Source organism: Bombina bombina, chromosome 7 (assembly GCF_027579735.1).
Source record: "Bombina bombina isolate aBomBom1 chromosome 7, aBomBom1.pri, whole genome shotgun sequence".
NCBI classification, from domain to species: domain Eukaryota; kingdom Metazoa; phylum Chordata; class Amphibia; order Anura; family Bombinatoridae; genus Bombina; species Bombina bombina.
The window spans coordinates 533,692,919-533,714,416 of NC_069505.1; the positions used below are offsets into that span (position 1 = coordinate 533,692,919).

The following is a 21,498-nucleotide window of genomic DNA, read 5'->3' on the forward strand; positions in this document are numbered from 1 at the left end:
ATCGGTAAAAGGGACTCCAGCCAAGACCATTTTCCCTGTGCCATTCTGGCACCCCAAACAGCTCCCCGTCCCGCCAGACTCGCGTCCGTGGTCACAATCTCCCAGGATGGTCTCAAGAAGGATATCCCCATGGACAGTTGTTTTGGGCGGATCCACCAAAAGAGGGAGGTCCGAGCCAGTACATCCATGGATATCAGCTGTGAGAGATCGGAATGATCGCCGTTCCACTGCCTCAACATGCATAACTGAAGAGGCCTGAGATGAAACCTGGCAAATTGAATGACGTCTATGCTGGAGACCATGAGCCCGATAACCTCCATACATTGGGCCACCGAGGGACTCTCTGAGGATCGAAGGGCCAGACAAGAGGACACAAGCTTCCTGCATCTCTGATCCATGAGAAAAAATTCATGGACACCGAGTCTATGATCGTGCCCAGAAACTCCACCCTGGTGCTGGGTACCAGGGAGCTTTTTCCAGAGTTTATCTTCCAACCACGAGATTGCAGTAACAGGAGCAGGGACCTTGAATGGTCCACTGCCTGACTGAAGAACGGCACCTAAACCAGAATGTCATCTAGATAGGGCACCACCGCAATGCCCCTGGATCTGGCTACAGCAAGCAGGGCCCCAAGAATCTTTGTGAAAACTTTTGGTGCCGTTGCCAGACCGAAAGGAAGGGCCACAAACTAATCTAGAAATGCTGGTCCAGAAATGCAAATTTTATGAACTTGAAGTTGTCCCTGTAAATTGGAACATGAAGCTAGGCATCCTTCAAGTCTATTGCGGTCATGAACTGCCCCTCTTGAACTAGGGGCAAAATGGACCGTGGACCAAAACTTGTTTAAACACTTCAGATCCAAAATTGTGCCTTTCTTTTTTGAAAACAATGAATAATACCCTAGACACCTTTCTACAAGGGGTACTGGTACGATAACACCTAGAGAGGAAAGATCCCTCCCACATCCTAGAAAGACCTCTTTCTTCTCCGGCCTCAATGACAGGTTTGACACAAGGAATCTGCCCCTGGGAGGGAAATACTTTAATCCTATCATGTAATCCTGGGAGACAACCTCCAGAACCCAGGGGTCCTGAACATTCTGCAACCAGGCTTCGGAGAATAGAGATAACCTGCCCCCTACTCGGTCTGTAGACCTGTCGGGGGCCGCACCTTCATGTCGAATTGGTCTCTGTGGGCTTCTTGTTCTGTTTGGACTTGTCCATTGGACTGGTCCGCTCTCACAGCTGCTGGTGCTAGGCCTTATCCGCACGAAAGGGATGGAAAGTAAGTCCTTTCGGTTTACCTTTCTTATCTTGGGGTAGGAAGGCACCCTTGCCCCCCCTAACCGTGGAAATGATCAAGTCCAGGCCTGGACCGAACAGAATCTTTCCTTGAAAAGGCAGGGACAGCAACCTCAATTTAGAGGTCATGTCCGCCGACCAATATTTTAGTCATAAGGCCCTGCGCGCTAAAACTGAAAACCCTGACACCTTAGCATTCAGACGAATAATTTGCATATTGAAGAATTGGCTACTTTAAAAGCCTTAATCTTCTCCTGCACCTCTTCGAAATAGGGTTCACCCTCAATCATTTCACTCAGGGAATCACACCAATATGACGCAGCTCCAGCAACCGCAGCTACAGCTGCTGCCAGCTGAAAAAAAAACCCCTGTGTGCTGAAACATCTCTCTCAGCATGTTTTCCAACTTTTTATCCATGGGATCTTTGAACAACGAGCTATCCTCTAGGGCAGTGCTTTCCAAACTGTGTGTCATGACACATTAGTGTGTCGACAGCAGTGTGTAGGTGTGTCCCTGCTTCAGTACAAATTTTTTTGAATTTCAATTTTTTTTTCTTTTAATTTCCGACCTTCCGCCTACCGGCTATGCATATCACATGGTTGACATGTGATTGATACCTAGTGGGCCACAGATCATCTTAACCTATTGGCACAGCTCAGTGGGAACTGAAACTATTGGCGGCACATTGGCTCCTGACTGCATGTGTAGTCTTCTCAATCGGCTCATGACTGCATGTGTAGTCAGTGAGTGGGATAGCAGTGTGTTTGCAGCGTGGGCAGTAGTCAGTCAGATTTGCAGAGCTCTGAGGGCGGCAGCTTAAACACTGAGCTGAAGTCAGAAGTCAAAGTGTTTTTTTTTTTTTTTTTTTTTTATGCAGCTAGCTCCCAGTAGTGCATTGCTGCTCTTGCTCTTGATATATGTATAGGAAGTGGAAGCTTCAAAATGCTTGATGATGAAATGCAAGTGTCTTTTTTTCTAATATTTCACCAAATATTCCGAAACTGTGTTCATCCCATCAACCTCATACATCCTATTAAAATAGTAAGTAGCTATTGGTGTAATTAAACAGTTTTTTAATTCTTGCACATACATACTGTTACTTGTAAATACATTTTGTTATTATATAATTTATGTATGTGTCTGTATCTCTTAAAACAAGATAATTTAACCTCTTGTTTGCTAGTACAACTGAATTACTGTGTCGCAAAATGATGTAGGTCTAAAAAGTGTGTCACCGACATGAAAAGTTTGGAAAACTCTGCTCTAGGGGAATAGTCGTTCGCTTAGCGCATGTGGAGATGGCCCCATCCACCCTAGGAATGGTCCCCCACAACTCCAACTGAGCCTCCGGGACAGGGAAAAGTTTCTTAAAGGACAAAGAAGGGGAAAAGGAAGAACCTAGAAGGAGTCCCCTCCGACGCGTTGGAGTGGGCCCCTTCGTCGAACCACTCCGCAGGAGCATCCGACGAAGACAAGTCCTGAATCGGGCCGCTCTGAAAGGCCATACACTTGCGCTTAGCAGAACGTGGTAAGGCGTGGATTACTTTAGAAACCGCTGTCTACCGTTGATCCGCAAAATCTGGCGGCCAACATATCTCTCCCGAAGGAGCAACAGTCGGACCCCGGGGTGCTGCATGTGCAGTAGGGGACTCAACTCGGGAACGCACCTCACAGGACGGAGAACCCTCAGAGGTGGACAGCTCAGTGGTAATAGACATTCTTTTAGTCTTAGATGTCTCGACCATCTCAAGGCATGTGGAACATAATTGGGCAGGCTGGTCTACCGGAACCTCACAATAAACACAGGTATGAGACTTTGTCAAAGAGGGAGTATCCTCTAATGCGTCAGAATCCTCCATAGCTTACGCTTTTATTAGAATAAAAGAGAAACTAACAGGCACCTTTATAACCACCAATGGCTGGGGCACTCACCACCTCCGATGACCCAGACTACAGAAAACTCTTTGTCTCCTCCGTCACAGATCAGACCAGAAGTGAAGAGCCCCACCAAGTCATGCGGGTGCCTCGCAGGGCTGCCCCTGCCTAAAGGAGAAAATGCGCCAAAAAGGGACCGCGCAAAAACTTCCGGAAAAGAACCTGAAATTTCCACACATTGCCAGAGACTTATCCCGCACAGCGCATTATTGACAAAATAAACAATATCATGTTTAAACACCCCCTGGTCAATAATACCCCTACCAGGAATATTAACCCTTGATTCTGTAAAGATAAAAGGAGCCACACTGTGGCCCTGTCTTCTATGTTAACATTGTGTATAAAATGAAACAATCTTACCAGAATCCACACCGTGGAACAGGAACATGGCCCTTCAAGTGTGACAGGTCATAGCAGTGCTCCTGACATAGACTTGAGAGAAGAAAGCAGTCTGCGAAACTCGTCAACGCCGATTGCTGTAGGAGCTGTTAATTTGAGTTGGGATGGTTTTGCAAAAGAGACTCTCCCTGCATCTCCGGACTTTAACTTTCACCCAAGCCCTCACTGAGAAGCCTTATAGGGCTACTTAAAACTCCTGTCCCATTGCGAAGAGTAATACCCTCCATAAGAGACCTCCAAATCTTCGGCACCTCTCTGCCACCTCCTGTGACAAAAGGCAAAGTATGACTGGGGGATGAGGGGAGTGGGAGAGGTATTTAAGCCTTTGGCTGGGGTGTCTTTGCCTCCTCCTGGTGGCCAGGTTCTTAATTCCCAATAGTAATGAATGATGCCGTGGACTCTCCTCCCCTTTAGATGGAAATGTATTTTTTTCAATTTATTTTAAAATATTTTTTTTTAGTGTTTTTTTTTTGCATAATTAGACTATTTAATGAATGAATCTGAATTGAAAAACTGCAAGCCAATGAAATAATAAAAAAAAAATTAACAAAAAATATCTTCAAACATTAATATGCTACACAATAATTTTACCAAGAAAAAAAAAAAAACAGGCAAAAAAATAAATAAAAATAAATCGAAAAAAACAAAACAGAAAAACAAACAAAAACAATGATAATGCCATTTTCGTCCAAAATGTTTCCGCATCCCTACTTAAAACAATATTAAATATCAATATAATTTATTTTTCTGTATTTAGTTCTGTGTAACAGAATCAGATTTAACAGGGTTTTTTTTTTTGTTTTTTTTTTTACCAATTATCCAAACAAAGCATAGTCATAGAAAACTATTATTATATGCAAAACAGTAAGTCAAGAAATTAACTCAAACAGCAGCTCTCAGCTAGCATCAAATTTGAAATACTCTGCACAATAATTTTACCGAAAATAACAAGCAAAACAAAAAAAAGAAAAAAATAAATAACCGAAAATGCCATTTTGGAGCTGTTTTTTCCCTCCTAATACATGAGACCTCATATCTTTGAGCCCTTATAACATTTTATTGCATTTTTTTAAAATAATTTTTATTAGATAGTAATATTATGAGTGTAACTGCAATCTTAAATTTTTTTTGTGTGAAAGTTTTTTAACTCATGCAGTAAACCAGAGCTCTGAAGTTGCGCTATCCCTAAGCGCGTTAAATTCAATTGTGTTCCAGTGAATGTGTTTATTTTCAGCTTGTAATATGCACGCTACTTCTGACACGCGCAAAGAGCCACATTAAACCCCTTTTCGCTCGCGAGTAACAGTTAGAGTGTCACTCGTAATCGAGCCCAGATTGTGCAAACAAGGCCATGTGGAATTTAGGATTGTTCAAGTTACTATCTAACAGGGTTTTCGCACAGCCTTGTCTGCACACTATATTTTCGTGCCTGTTTGTTACAAATTTATAGAAACTTAGTCGAATTGAAATTAAAGTTATATTACAATAAAGGGGGTAGGGGAAATAACAAACGTATATCGCAACATTTGTTGTGTTTTGTTTTTTTACTACATATAATAGCATTAATTGCACTACATTAATTTTATATTAAAGGGACACTAAACCCAATTTTTTTTCTTTCATGATTCAGATAGAGCATGCAATTTTAAGCAACTTTCTAATTTACTCCTATTATCAATTTTTCTTCGTTCTCTTGCTTTCTTTATTTGAAAAAAAAAAAAAGGCATCTAAGCGAAGGAGACAGACGATTTTTGGTTTAGCACCATGGACAGCACTTGTTTATTGGTGCTGTCCAATCAGCAAAGACAACCCACGTTGTGAACCAAAAATGGGCCGGCTTCTAAACTTACATTCTTGCTTTTCAAATAAAGATAACAAGAGAATTAAGACAAATTGATAATAGGAGGTAATTAGAAAGTTGCTTAAAAATGCATGCTCTATCTGAATCATGAAAGAAAAAATGTGGGTTCAGTGTCCCTTTAATATATCATTCAAACAGTTTTCACACAATCTTTGTTGTTCACTATCTTTTATTTGGTGATTTATTTTTGCCCCCAATTGTCCTCAGCAGATGAGATGGATAAGAAGAAAACCTAGGTTCCAACATGGCGGTGCCAATTACTTTATTAAAAAATCATTGGAATCTAAAAGCAACAATTTTCCAAGGTTAAATTACAGGAAAAGGGGACAAAATAAATGAAGAAAGCATATTGCTAAGTTTTTTTTACTACATATCAATATTTAATATTACCATCTCAAAACTTTTAGTTTCCATTTATATAGGGTTTATAGTGTTATTTTAAAATAAAAAAAAAAAGTTTCATATTGAGTCCTCCCATTCAATAGGATAATATTCATTACAGATATATCTGTTGTGCAGGTGCAAATCATGAAGATCAGAGAGTGACTTACAATCCACATAGTTGGGATGTTCTCTCAGAATATTCTTGTAGAGCTTCTCTGATTCCTGGAATTCACAGAGAGCTTCATAGAGTCGTGCAAGGTTATAGGTGGTGGTAACTGAGATGGCGCTGTAGTAACGCTTGTTGCGTTCACCTTTAGCCTTGGCTTGGTCCAGCGAAGCCAAGAAATATTTCTGCAGTTCAAGACAAAAAAAAAGATTTTTTTTTTTTTTTTTTTTTAACTCCTAGACGCCGTTAGGATGTTCCATGCCTTCATAACAGAGTTGGGCTTTAACTCCATTAAAAGGGCATAGAGCGTTCTAGCTTTTATGGCGGCCTGCGCCACAAAAAAACATAATTTATGCTTACCTGATAAATTTATTTCTCTTGTAGTGTATCCAGTCCACGGATCATCCATTACTTATGGGATATTAACTCCTCCCCAACAGGAAGTGCAAGAGGATTTGCCCAGCAGAGCTGCTATATAGCTCCTCCCCTAACTGCCATTACCAGTCATTCGACCGAAAACATGCAGAGAAAGGAAAACCATAGGGTACAGTGGTGACTGTAGTTTAATGGAAAAATTACCTGCCTTAAAGTGACAGGGCGGGCCGTGGACTGGATACACTGCAAGAGAAATAAATTTATCAGGTAAGCATAAATTATGTTTTCTCTTGTTAAGTGTATCCAGTCCACGGATCATCCATTACTTATGGGATACCAATACCAAAGCTAAAGTACACGGATGACGGGAGGGACAGGCAGGCTCTTTATACGGAAGGAACCACTGCCTGAAGAACCTTTCTCCCAAAAACAGCCTCCGAAGAAGCAAAAGTGTCAAATTTGTAAAATTTGGAAAAAGTATGAAGAGAAGACCAAGTTGCAGCCTTGCAAATCTGTTCAACAGAAGCCTCATTCTTAAAGGCCCAAGTGGAAGCCACAGCTCTAGTAGAATGTGCTGTAATTCTTTCAGGAGGCTGCTGTCCAGCAGTCTCATAGGCTAACCGTATTATGCTACGAAGCCAAAAGGAGAGAGAGGTAGCCGAAGCTTTTTGACCTCTCCTCTGACCAGAATAAACGACAAACAGGGAAGACGTTTGTCGAAAATCCTTAGTTGCCTGTAGATAAAATTTCAGGGCACGGACTACATCTAGATTGTGTAGCAGACATTCCTTTTTCGAAGAAGGATTAGGACACAAAGATGTAACCACAATCTCTTGATTGATATTCCTGTTAGTGACCACCTTAGGTAGGAACCCAGGTTTAGTACGCAGAACTACCTTGTCTGAATGAAAAATCAGATAAGGAGAATCACAATGTAAGGCAGATAACTCAGAGACTCTTCGAGCCGAGGAAATCGCCATTAAAAACAGAACTTTCCAAGATAACAACTTGATATCAATGGAATGAAGGGCTTCAAACGGAACCCCCTGTAAAACATTAAGAACTAAGTTCAAACTCCATGGTGGAGCAACAGTTTTAAACACAGGCTTGATCCTAGCTAAAGCCTGACAAAAAGCTTGAACGTCCGGAACTTCTGACAGACGTTTGTGTAAAAGAATGGACAGAGCTGAAATCTGTCCCTTTAAGGAACTAGCGGATAAACCCTTTTCTAAACCTTCTTGTAGAAAAGACAATATCCTCGGAATCCTAACCTTACTCCATGAGTAACTCTTGGATTCGCACCAATATAAGTATTTGCGCCATATCTTATGGTAAATCTTTCTGGTAACAGGCTTCCTAGCCTGTATTAAGGTATCAATAACTGACTCAGAAAAACCACGTTTTGATAAAATCAAGCGTTCAATTTCCAAGCAGTCAGCTTCAGAGAAATTAGATTTTGATGTTTGAAGGGACCCTGGATCAGAAGGTCCTGTTTCAGAGGTAGCGACCAAGGTGGACAGGATGACATGTCCACTAGATCTGCATACCAAGTCCTGCGTGGCCATGCAGGCGTTATTAGAATCACTGATGCTCTCTCCTGTTTGATTATGGCAATCAATCGAGGAAGCATCGGGAAGGGTGGAAACACATAAGCCATCCCGAAGGTCCAAGGTGCTGTCAAAGCATCTATCAGAACCGCTCCCGGATCCCTGGATCTGGACCCGTAACGAGGAAGCTTGGCGTTCTGTCGAGACGCCATGAGATCTATCTCTGGTTTGCCCCAACGTCGAAGTATTTGGGCAAAGACCTCCGGATGAAGTTCCCACTCCCCCGGATGAAAAGTCTGACGACTTAAGAAATCCGCCTCCCAGTTCTCCACTCCCGGGATGTGGATTGCTGACAGGTGGCAAGAGTGAGACTCTGCCCAGCGAATTATCTTTGATACTTCCATCATTGCTAGGGAGCTTCTTGTCCCTCCCTGATGGTTGATGTAAGCTACAGTTGTGATGTTGTCCGACTGAAACCTGATGAACCCCCGAGTTGTTAACTGGGGCCAAGCCAGAAGGGCATTGAGAACTGCTCTCAATTCCAGAATGTTTATTGGTAGGAGACTCTCCTCCTGATTCCATTGTCCCTGAGCCTTCAGAGAATTCCAGACAGCGCCCCAACCTAGTAGGCTGGCGTCTGCTGTTACAATTGTCCAGTCCGGCCTGCTGAATGGCATCCCCCTGGACAGATGTGGCCGAGAAAGCCACCATAGAAGAGAATTTCTGGTCTCTTGATCCAGATTCAGAGTAGGGGACAAGTCTGAGTAATCCCCATTCCACTGACTTAGCATGCACAATTGCAGCGGTCTGAGATGTAGACGTGCAAAGGGTACTATGTCCATTGCTGCTACCATTAAGCCGATCACCTCCATGCATTGAGCTACTGACGGGTGTTGAATGGAATGAAGGACACGGCATGCATTTTGAAGCTTTGTTAACCTGTCTTCTGTCAGGTAAATCTTCATTTCTACAGAATCTATAAGAGTCCCCAAGAAGGGAACTCTTGTGAGTGGAAAGAGAGAACTCTTCTTTTCGTTCACCTTCCATCCATGCGACCTTAGAAATGCCAGTACTAACTCTGTATGAGACTTGGCAGTTTGAAAGCTTGAAGCTTGTATCAGAATGTCGTCTAGGTACGGAGCTACCGCAATTCCTCGCGGTCTTAGTACCGCCAGAAGAGCACACAGAACCTTTGTGAAGATTCTCGGAGCCGTAGCCAATCCGAATGGAAGAGCTACAAACTGGTAATGCCTGTCTAGAAAGGCAAACCTTAGATACCGGTAATGATCTTTGTGAATCGGTATGTGAAGGTAAGCATCCTTTAAATCCACTGTGGTCATGTACTGACCCTTTTGGATCATGGGTAAAATTGTCCGAATAGTTTCCATTTTGAACGATGGAACTCTTAGGAATTTGTTTAGGATCTTTAAATCCAAGATTGGCCTGAAAGTTCCCTCTTTTTAGTTGAAATAAATCTTTATTGAAGGCAACAATCATTTGTAGACAGTACATCAAGGTATTAGTCAAGTTTGATCTCCACAAGGCATAAGATAACCATTTTTTGTAAATAGCTTACATTCTTTCAGTTGTCCCTCGCCCTGATATATCTAGGACAGGATTTGAAAGTCCCTGTGACTGTCCTTACATAGTATATTACAGCATACATTTTTTTGCCCTTTTTAAACATATATGTAAAACAATAATAGTAATTTCACCATAACATTAATAAAGAAAAAAGAACTTAAATCAAAACCGTGGTACTAACATTGGGCATCTTTTGCCCTTATCAAATTTTTTCTAGACTCCAATAGGTCTTGTACAGAAATGGGATCTAACAGTCGAGTCTAGTCTGCTCCTAAAGGTGTGCCCCCCAACCCCTCCTTGGCTCTCACTTGAAATTTCCTGAATCTGCCTCATGTTGAGTCCTACTGATTTCCGTTCATTATCCAGTAAAACCAAATTTTAGTGAACTGCTCTTTTTCATCTTTTATGGAGGCCGAGATTTCTGACATAGTATATATATGTTCTATCTTACCCAATATTTCTTGCCACTCAGGAGCCCCTACCTTCCAGTGTCTGGCCACACATACTCTTGTTGCCGTACATATAATCTTAATAAATGTGTTTATGGCCTTGTTATATTGTGTAAATTTATAGTTAAGGAGAGCATGTGCTGGTGTTAGATTGATATGTTCCTGTAATAACCTACCTATAAGTTCTTGGAGTTTTTCCCAGATAGCTCTAATTTGAGGGCATGTCCACCACATGTGGAGATATGTACCCCTCTCCTCACATCCTCTGTAACATTGGTTTGAGCCGTTCTGTGAAAAGTGGCATGTTTTCTCTGGGGTGAGATACCATCTGTAGGCCGTCTTTATGCAGTTTTCTCGAAGGTCTGCATTAATCAGACCCCTACTAGCGTCAAACATCACCTGGTCCCATTGTTCCCTCGACAAGTTCAGTCCAGTATCTAGTCCCCATTTTACTAATAATGCCGAACCGCCCGGTTCCTCGGCTCCCTGCAAGGCTATATATAATTTTGAGATCAGTTGTTTTTGTCTGTCTTGGGCGGTGTAAATCCGTTCTAGGGGAGTCATTGTCTGCGCCGTCCACGGGTAGCAATACCCGTGTATAGCAGAGGAGAGCTGAAGGTATAGAAACCAGTGTAATTTCAGTGGTTGGATTTTGTCCTGTAGTTGAGAATACATCAGTATGCGATTGCCCTCTAAAAAGTCTGCTACTCTGTATAGGCCTTTATTGAGCCACTTCCCCACCCTTGCACGGACCTCGGGTGAGAGCAGCGCTCCTACCGGTTTAATTCTGGAGTTTGCCTGCGTTAAGTGCAGAGTGCCTGTGAGGGATCTCCAGATCTTGATAGTGTCGATCATGGCTAGTGATCTAAAGCTTCGGTTTTTTAGAGAATGCCCGATTTCCCATAATGCATCTGCAGGGCAGTCATATCCCCCAAGACCTGCTTCTAACTCGGTCCATAGGATCTTGTGGTTGTTTTGGTTCAGTAAGGAGGTTTGGGCAAGTCTGGCAGCATGGTAATAATCTTGTAAGTTCGGTATACCTACCCCCCCCCCCCAGTTGTCTGTGTCTGGTCAAAGTATGGGAGGCTATTCTAGCTTTACTATCATTTCGCAGGAAGCTATGGAGGGATGATTGTAGTTTAAGTAATTCTACTTTAGGTACCATTATGGGGAGGGTTCTGAAGAGATACAGAATCCTGGGGAGGATGTTCATTTTGATGGCCGAGAGTCTCCCATACCAGGAAAAATTATAAGTTCTCCATTTTCTGAGATCTCTGTCTATGGCCTTGTAAAGTGGGGTATAGTTTAAGTCGTGTAGGGCGTGATAAGAGTCTGATATTTTGATGCCCAGGTAAGTTATTGACTTTTTGGCCCATGCAAATTCAAAATTGGCTTCTATTAGTTTTTTAGTATGTACTGGGAGAGATAATGGTAATGCTTCACTTTTCTCTAGATTGATCTTATAACCTGAAACCAGTGAAAAGTCATGAAGTATTTGGTAGAGATTAGGGAGAGATATTAAGGGTCTGGTTATAGTCAAAAGGACATCGTCAGCGAAAAGCGAAATTTTATACTCTGAGTCCCCCACCCTTATCCCAGATATGTCAGTATCTTGTCTTATAACTGCCGCCAGTGGCTCAATGCAGAAGGCAAAAAGTAATGGGGACAGAGGGCATCCCTGTCTAGTGCCGCTAAGAATCTCTATGGGCCTGGATTGAAAACCTGCTGCTCTGATGACTGCCGTCGGGGTAGAATAGATTCCCTTTATCGCATTCATAAATGCCCCATTAAAACCCATTTCCGTCAGTACAGATGTCATGTAAGACCAGTCTATTCTGTCGAACGCCTTCTCCGCGTCCAGTGAGAGGAGCAGAGAAGGCGTCCCTGTAGATTTTAAATAGTCTACCAGTGTTATGGTCCTCCTAATATTGTCCGGGGCCTCCCTTTCCGATATAAAGCCCACTTGGTCTGGGTGGACCAAAAGTGGTGCTATTTTCCTAAGCCTATTGGCCAAAATTTTTGTAAGGATCTTAACGTCCTGATTTATCAGGGATATTGGCCTGTAGCTTTGGCATTTCTCCGGATTTTTGCCCGGTTTGGGTATTACTACTATCTTGGCCCGTAGGAGGTCCGACGGTATCTCCTTGCCCCCCAAGACATCATTGCAGAATTTCTGCAGATGTGTGACCAGATCTGTTTTAAAACTCTTGTAATACTCTGCTGGGTAACCGTCTGGTCCCGGAGCTTTGCCCAGTTTCAGGTCTTTAATTTCTAAGAGGATTTCCCCTGTCGAAATGTCAGCGTTCAATTCGTCACTTTCTTGTTTGGATAGTCTAGTAAGTTTGGCCTTAGTTAGTAAACGTCTTAAAGTTTCTTGCGTTTGTGGGTTATGTTCTACTTTTTTCCCGTCATAGAGTGAGGTGTAATAGTCAGCAAAGGTTTCTGCTATATCTTGTGGGTGGAATGTACGTTCCCCCTCAGGCCCCTGCAGCACTGGGATTGAGAAGTTCCTTACCCTTTATCTAAGTTTGTGCGCCAGGTACCTATCTGGTTTATTTGAGTAAAGATAATAGTGAGCCTTTAGTGTCTGTATTGCCCTGACTGAGTGGGTGTCCAATATTTTAGCCAGATCCTTTCTTTTAGCTTGGAGGGTCTTAAAGACGGAAGAGGAGAGTGTTTTTTTGTGGCATTTCTCTAATCCCTCAATCTCTGCCTGGAGTTTATGTCTGGTCTCTATTGCTGTCCTATGGGCTCTAGCCTTTGCTTTGATAAGTATCCCCCTAAAAAAGGCTTTATGGGCTGCCCAGGTGTGTATGGGGTTGAGGGTTGAACCCTCATTTACTGACCAGTATTCACCTAGTGCTTTTGACATAGCTGTGTAAATGTGTTGGTGTTTTACTGTTGTCGGGTCAAAGGTCCATGATCTCTGTCTGCTTGTATTTATAATACCCGTCAGTTCAATCTGTATCAGTGAGTGGTCTGACCATACACAAGCGTGTATGGAGGAGGTGACTATATTTGGTATTAGAGTCTGGCTGATGAAGATATAATCTAACCTCGAGTAGGTTTTGTGAGCATGGGAATAGAAGGTGTAATCCATCGTCCTACCGTATTTTACCTCCCAGGAGTCTAGAACATTATGTGTGGCCAGGGAGTCCCTGATGGCTTTCGCTACATTGTTATGTCTCTGTTGCTTATGAGTTAGTCTGAGTCCGGGAACTGTTTTGTGCGGGGTCAGAGAAATGTTAAAATCTCCCGCCAAGATAATATGGGTTTGTGACCATTGTGTTAGGAGATGCAATATTTGTCTAAAAAAAAAGTCTTGCTTTTCATTAGGGGCATATACATTACAAAAAGTGACCGGGACATTTTGTATAGTTCCTCTAACAACTAGATACCTGCCCTCAGGGTCCTCTATGGTTTCATCAGTGTGGAATTGAAGTGAGAGACGTATGAGAATAGATACCCCCCTTTTTTTTTGAATCAGTGGTCGAATGGTAATGAATGGGGAACTGTTTAGACCAGTATCTAGGGATCACTGATTTAGTAAAGTGAGTTTCCTGAAGCATTATAACATCGGCTTTTGCTCTGGCATATTGGGTGAGGGCAGTTTTACGTTTAACATCAGAATTCAAGCCTCTCACATTATGTGAGATTATTCTAATTCTAGAATCCATAAGTCAAGCCTAATTTTCCCTGTGTCTTGGTTAGGGCGCCCATCCTCCTTAAGAAAACATTTTGTACCACACAGAACAAAAAAATAACAATAAAAAACAAGCATTTGAAAACCATACATAATAACATAGGATAACATTTTAACTGTTGTAATACCTGTGTATCGCGTGTCTGGGCCTAACGCCCACACACCCCATATGAACATAAGTCAATGGCGACTTACCAAAAAGGCATAACAATTGTGCACTGTAGATAAGAAAATAACATATTTAACTTTGTGTGTAAATGATAAAAGGTAACCTGAATAATTAAGGCTGTTTTCTTCTATATTATAAGTGGCCCCCTAGTTTGGGTTACCAGTACCTCTGCAACATAAATCTAAGGCCTATTCTCCTCCACCCTGTCAGCCTAAGTATTAACACTGTCCGTGGCTTCCAGACTTCATGGTGTAGTCTCTGCCCTGACATTATCAGCCCTGTATCTGGCCCCTGTAGCTCAAATGTCTATTGCAGTCTCTCTCCCTACAGGGAGGGAAGAGATCAAAGGGATCTAGGCTAAGGTCATGATCCCAACCAATGTCCCTGCTGTGAAAAGAAGGGTTATTACAGTACTTATCTGATAACGATACATTTCTGACATCAGAAGAACCTCAGCATCATCTCATGTCTTTAGTTTCTTCCTGGTGGCCTTTGTCCAAGTCCGGGCTCTTGAGTGGTTGTTTACTGTGCTGGATGTCCCTTCCCCCTCCTCCTGCAATTCTGAGGGTAGTCTGGGTAGATCAAGGCCCAGATGTTGGCAGATTTCAGGGATATCAGTAGAATCCTTGATAGTAAAAGTCACCCAATTCTGAATGATGTGAAGTGCGAAAGGGAAACCCCATCGGTAGGTGATCTGTTGTTTCCTCAGTAGTTGTGTAAGCGGTCTCAGGGTGCTTCTCCTCTGTAGTGTTTTCACACACAAATCCTGAAAGAATTGAACTACTGAGCCCTGAAACTTGAAGGTCGGGTTCTTCCTTGAAGCAGCTAGGATTGCCTCTTTTTCTTTGAAGCGAAACATCCGGACAATCACATCCCTTGGGGGGGCATCTCCTCGGGGTTTAGCTCTAAGGGCCCTATGGGCCCGCTCCATCTGGAAGAAATTATCTTCTGTTTGACCTGTTATGGCTTGAAAAAGTAGGGTCAGATATCTTTCTAACTCTCCGGGTGACACAGACTCAGGAATCCCCTTCAGTCTGATGTTACATCTGCGACTCCGATTTTCAAGATCTTCCATCCTCTCTACAACTGCATCTAATTCTAATTGCTGGGCGGCTATTTTTTGGGAGAGCTGGGAGACTTCTTCGAGGTTGGAATTTTCGTTGTCCTCTAGTGTTGCTACCCGGTTACCCAGGTCTTGGACCTCTTGTTTGATTTCAGCTAAACTGCTGGTGACTGATTGCTGCATAGTGTCCATTTTCTCTAGAAATTTTTCAAAATTAGAAGATATATCCTGTTTGGAAACCAAATGTTTAATGTCTGCTTTGGTGAGAGGTGTTAAATCATCCATATTGGAGACGTTAATAGAGACTGAATCTGTGTCTTCTTCTGGGTCTCTAGTCTGGGTCTCTATCTGTTTATCCCCTTTAGTTGATTTAAAAAAAAGATTTGCAGTATTTATTTTACCTCCTGTGCCAGATTTAAGTTGCTTTCTTTGTGACATTTTAGGGGACGATGAAGTTGTTGTCTTTGCTGAGATGATGTTATTCCCAGATGTTAGTAAGAGATGTCTGCTATTAGTGCTAAAAGTATCTGAGAGAGAGCCGATAACCCTCTTATCTTGGGTTAAATAACAAGTCTGCTTTCATTCCTATTTGTGATGCTATGGTTTTTAATGGTAGCCAGGTGTCCCTATATAAAACATTCAGGGTGATAGAGGTATTGCCAGGTGGCAGTTTAATTTGTTTTGTGGCTGTCTACCTCTCATTCTCAGTAGAACCGTAGCCTTATGTCTTCATAGCCTTGACCGGCCAGTGTATCCCGCATCTAAGTGCCCTGTAGTTATTTCTGGCCTTAAGAGTAGGTTTGCGTAGGCCGTAAGTTTACTGTCTGGTATATGGGCCTAGTCTGTGTCCTGGGCCCCTGATCCCATGAATTATTTAGCTGCGTGTGTCCCTCAAAGGTCTAGTTGTAGCCGCCCTTTATGTGGGGATCTAGATTAGGCTGCCGGGTCCCGTACAAAAGTTCCCTCTTTTTTGGGAACCACAAACAGATTTGAGTAAAACCCTTGTCCTTGTTCCGACCGCGGAACCGGATGGATCACTCCCATTAATAAAAGATCTTGTACGCAGCGTAGAAACACCTCTTTCTTTATTTGGTTTGTTGACAACCTTGACAGATGAAATCTCCCTCTTGGGGGAGAGAATTTGAAGTCTAGAAGGTATCCCTGATATATGATCTCTAACGCCCAGGGATCCTGGACATCTCTTGCCCAAGCCTGGGCGAAGAGAGAAAGTCTGCCCCCCACTAGATCCGTTCCCGGATCGGGGGCCCTCGATTCATGCTGTCTTAGGGGCAGCAGCAGGTTTCCTGGCCTGCTTGCCCTTGTTCCAGGACTGGTTAGGTCTCCAGCCTTGTCTGTAGCGAGCAACAGCTCCTTCCTGTTTTGGTGCAGAGGAAGTTGATGCTGCTCCTGCTTTGAAATTACGAAAGGAACGAAAATTAGACTGTCAAGCCTTAGGTTTGGCTCTGTCTTGAGGCAGGGCATGGCCTTTACCTCCTGTAATGTCAGCGATAATTTCTTTCAACCCGGGCCCGAATAAGGTCTGCCCTTTGAAAGGTATATTAAGCAATTTAGATTTAGAAGTAACGTCAGCTGACCAGGATTTTAGCCACAGTGCTCTGCGCGCCTGAATGGCGAATCCGGAATTCTTAGCCGTAAGTTTAGTTAAATGTACTACGGCATCTGAAATAAATGAGTTAGCTAACTTAAGGGCTTTAAGCTTGTGTGTAATCTCATCTAATGGAGCTGATTCAAGTGTCTCTTCCAGAGACTCAAACCAAAATGCTGCTGCAGCCGTGACAGGCGCAATGCATGCAAGAGGTTGCAATATAAAACCTTGTTGAACAAACATTTTCTTAAGGTAACCCTCTAACTTTTTATCCATTGGATCTGAAAAGGCACAGCTATCCTCCACCGGGATAGTGGTACGCTTAGCTAAAGTAGAAACTGCTCCCTCCACCTTAGGGACCGTTTGCCATAAGTCCTGTGTGGTGGCGTCTATTGGAAACATCTTTCTAAATATCGGAGGGGGTGAGAACGGCACACCGGGTCTATCCCACTCCTTAGTAACAATTTCAGTAAGTCTCTTAGGTATAGGAAAAACGTCAGTACTCGCCGGTACCGCAAAATATTTATCCAACCTACACATTTTCTCTGGTATTGCAACTGTGTTACAATCATTCAGAGCCGCTAACACCTCCCCTAGTAATACACAGAGGTTTTCCAGCTTAAATTTAAAATTTGAAATATCTGAATCCAGTTTGTTTGGATCAGAACCGTCACCCGCAGAATGAAGCTCTCCGTCCTCATGTTCTGCAAATTGTGACGCAGTGTCTGACATGGCCCTAATATTATCAGCGCACTCTGTTCTCACCCCAGAGTGATCACGCTTACCTCTTAGTTCTGGTAATTTAGCCAAAACTTCAGTCATAACAGTAGCCATATTCTGTAATGTGATTTGTAATGGCCGCCCAGATGTACTCGGCGCTACAATATCACGCACCTCCCGAGCGGGAGATGCAGGTACTGACACGTGAGGCGAGTTAGTCGGCATAACTCTCCCCTCGTTGTTTGGTGAAATATGTTCAATTTGTACAGATTGACTTTTATTTAAAGTAGCATCAATACAGTTAGTACATAAATTTCTATTGGGCTCCACTTTGGCTTTAGCACATATAGCACAGATATCTTCCTCTGAATCAGACATGTTTAACACACTAGCAAATAAACTAGCAACTTGGAAATACTTTTCAAGTAATTTACTATAATATGAAAATGTACTGTGCCTATAAGAAGCACAGAAAAAGTTATGACAGTTGAAAATTAATAAACTGAAAAGTTATAGCATCAAATCTTTGTAAAAAACACAATTTTAGCAAAGGATTGCTCCCATTAGCAAAGGATAACTAACCCTGATAGCAGAAAAAAAAAAAAAAAAAAAAAAAAAAAAAAAAAAAAAATACAGAAATAAACATTTTTTTTTATCACAGTCAACTACAATCTCACAGCTCTGCTGTGAGTGATTACCTCCCTCAAAACAAGTTTTGAAGACCCCTGAGTTCTGTAGAGATGAACCGGATCATGCAGGGAAGACAATAAACTTCTGACTGAATTTTTTGATGCGTAGCAAAAGCACCAAAAAAGGTCCCTCCCCCTCACACATAACAGTGAGAGAGATCAGTAAACTGTCATAAATTAAATAAAACGACTGCCAAGTGGAAAAAAATAGTGCCCAAAACATTTTTTCACCCAGTACCTCAGAAAATTAAACGATTTTACATGCCAGCAAAAAACGTTTAACATTAATAAATTGAGTGTTATTAAAAAGCCTGTTGCTAGTCCCTGCAAATTAGGCTAAAGTTTTATGCATACAGTATAATTCCAGTGAAGTGCCATTCCCCAGAATACTGAAGTGTAAAATATACATACATGACAGCCTGATACCAGTTGCTGCTACTGCATTTAAGGCTGAGTTTACATTATATCGGTATGGCAGAATTTTCTCATCAATTCCATTGTCAGAAAATAATAAGCTGCTACATACCTCTTTGCAGATTAATCTGCCCGCTGTCCCCTGATCTGAAGTTTACCTCTCCTCAGATGGCCGAGAAACAGCAATATGATCTTAACTACTCCGGCTAAAATCATAGAAAAACTCAGGTAGATTCTTCTTCAAATTCTACCAGAGAAGGAATAACACACTCCGGTGCTATTATAAAATAACAAACTTTTGATTGAAGGTATGAAACTAAGTATAATCACCACAGTCCTCTCACACATCCTATCTATTCGTTGGGTGCAAGAGAATGACTGGTAATGGCAGTTAGGGGAGGAGCTATATAGCAGCTCTGCTGGGTGAATCCTCTTGCACTTCCTGTTGGGGAGGAGTTAATATCCCATAAGTAATGGATGATCCGTGGACTGGATACACTTAACAAGAGAAAAGGTAATCTGAATATACTTTTAATATTTTGAAAGTATTTTTTAGCTGTTTTTTTTAAATCACAAATTGTACACCTTCTGAATAATGAAAGAAATATTCAGAGTTGCATAAATCTTTAACCAATTAATAAACAGTATGTAAGTATGACAGCTGCAAACAAAAAGAGAAGCATTCATCTAGAAAGGAACAACAGTTAAGTGGCTTGATCTATGGTCTGGTTACCACCTGGGAGTAGCTTATTTTGCTCAATTGTGCTTTTTGCAGAGGAGAACTCTTCTGAAGTATATCAATCTGATCCCGCCTAACCAGGTCAGTCCAGCCCCAAAATACCAGGCAATTCTCCTCTGAATAAGGAAAAACAACATTTATGCTTACCTGATAAAATATTTTCTTTTCTTGGCATGGAGAGTCCACAAATTCATTTGAATTACTAGTGGGAATGCAAGTCCGACACAGATTGATGCTTACGTCACTACAGAAGTTCTGAATGCAAATTCGGCACAATCTGACTACTTTTGCTAGTTAACAAATGTTTACCAGGTACGCTTGCCTTTTCCGGCCCAGCGTACCTGGTTTTCAATCCGCCACCCTGGAGGCGGCGGATCCCATAGGAATCAATGGGAGTCTGAAAGCAGCGAAAGCTCATGTTCGCTGCTGCCCGATATCCCATTGATTCCTATGGTAACGTTTACACCTAACACCCTAACATGTACCCCAAGTCTAAACACCTCTAATCTGCCCCCCTACACCTCCACCACCTACATTATACTTATTAACCCCTAATATGCCCCCCCACACCACCACCACCTACATTATACTTATTAACCACTAATCTGCTGCTCCCTACACCGCCGCCACGTACATTATACTTATTAACCCCTAATCTGCTGCCCCCTACACCGCCGCCACCTACATTATACTTGTTAACCCCTAATATGTTGCCCCCTACACCGCCGCCACCTACATTATACTTATTAACCCCATATCTGCCCCCCTACACCGCCACAACCTACATTATACTTATTAAACCCTAATATGTCCCCCCCTACACCGCCGCCACCTACATTATACTTATTAACCCCATATCTGCCCCCCTACACCGCCGCAACCTACATTATACTTATTAACCCCTAATCTGCCACCCCCTACACCACCACCACTATATTAAATTTATTAACCCCTAAACCTAAGTATAACCCTAACCCTAACACCCCCTAACTTAAATATAATTCAAATAAATCTAAATACATACTCCTATCATTAAATAAATTATTCCTATTTAAAACTAAATACTTAGCTATAAAAAGGAAATTTATGCTTACCTGATAAATTTATTTATTTTACGATATGACGAGTCCACAGATTTCATCCTTACTTATGGGATATCGCCTCCTGGTCAGCAGGAGGAGACAAAGAGCACCACAGCAGAACTGTATATATAGCTCCTCCCTTCCCTCCCACTCCAATCATTCGACCGAAGTTAGGAAGAGAAAAGAAAAAGGCAAGGTGCAGAGGTGACTAAAGTTTATAAAAAATAAAGACCTGTCTTAGAAAATGACAGGGTGGGCCGTGCACTCGTCATATTGTAAAAGAAATAAATTTATCAGGTAAGCATTAATTTCCTTTTCTTTTACAAGATATGACGAGTCCACAGATTTCATCCTTACTTATGGGATACAATACCAAACCTATAGGACACGGATGAAAGGGAGGGACAAGACAGGAACCTAAACTGCTTGAAGAACCTTTCTCCCAAAAACAGCCTCAGACGAGGCAAAAGTATCAAATTTGTAAAATTTGGAAAAAGTGTGAAGAGGTTGCAGCCTTGCAAATCTGTTCAACAGAAGCATCATTTTTAAATGCCCATGAGGAAGCCACAGCCCTAGTAGAATGAGCCGTAATTCTGTCAGGAGGCTGCTGTCCAGCAGTCTCATATGCAAAATGGATGATACTCTTCAGCCAAAAAGAAAGGGAAGTAGCCGTAGCTTTCTGATCCCTACGTTTTCCGGAAAAAAACAACAATTAATGAAGATCTTTTATCTTCATCCATCCGGCCCGGAGCGGCTCCATCTTCAAGACATCCATCGCGGAGCATCCTCTTCTGACAAAGTCTTCTTGTTGAATGAAGGTACCTTTAAGTGACGTCATCCAAGATGGCGTCCCTTCAATTCCGATTGGCTGATATAATTCTATCAGCCAATCGGAATTAAGGTAGAAAAAATCCTATTGGCTGATCCAATTGCTGTGCTGGATGGATGAAGATAGAAGTTGCCGTCTGGATGAAGACTTCTGCCCGTCTGGAGGACCACTTCTGTCGGATTCGTTGAGGACTTCGGCCCGGTTGGGTGATGACTTCTCACGGTAAGGTGATCTTCAAGGGGTTAGTGTTAGGTTTTTTTAAGGGGGTATTGGGTGGGTTTTAGAGTAGGGTTGGTTGTGTGGGTGGTGGGTTTTAATGTTGGGGGGGTTGTATTTTTTTTAGAGGTAAAAGAGCTGATTACTTTGGGGCAATGCCCCACAAAAGGCCCTTTTAAGGGCTATTAGTAATTTAGAGTAGGGTAGGGCTTTTTTTTATTTTGTGGGGTGGGTTATTTTGTTAGGGGAATTTGATTAGGTGTAATT

The 21,498-nt window shown here is 42.3% G+C and overlaps 1 protein-coding gene across 1 annotated transcript in view; it reads right to left on the bottom strand.

The window, feature by feature from the left end:
* LOC128636500 (RNA polymerase-associated protein CTR9 homolog) overlaps positions 1–21,498 on the bottom strand; it is a 741,649-nt gene that overhangs the window by 287,388 nt on the left and 432,763 nt on the right. Inside the window, exon 12 of the mRNA XM_053689508.1 lies at positions 6,048–6,231. Within this exon, the coding sequence (XP_053545483.1) occupies positions 6,048–6,231 (184 nt within the window). The remainder of the gene's footprint in view (positions 1–6,047; positions 6,232–21,498) is intronic.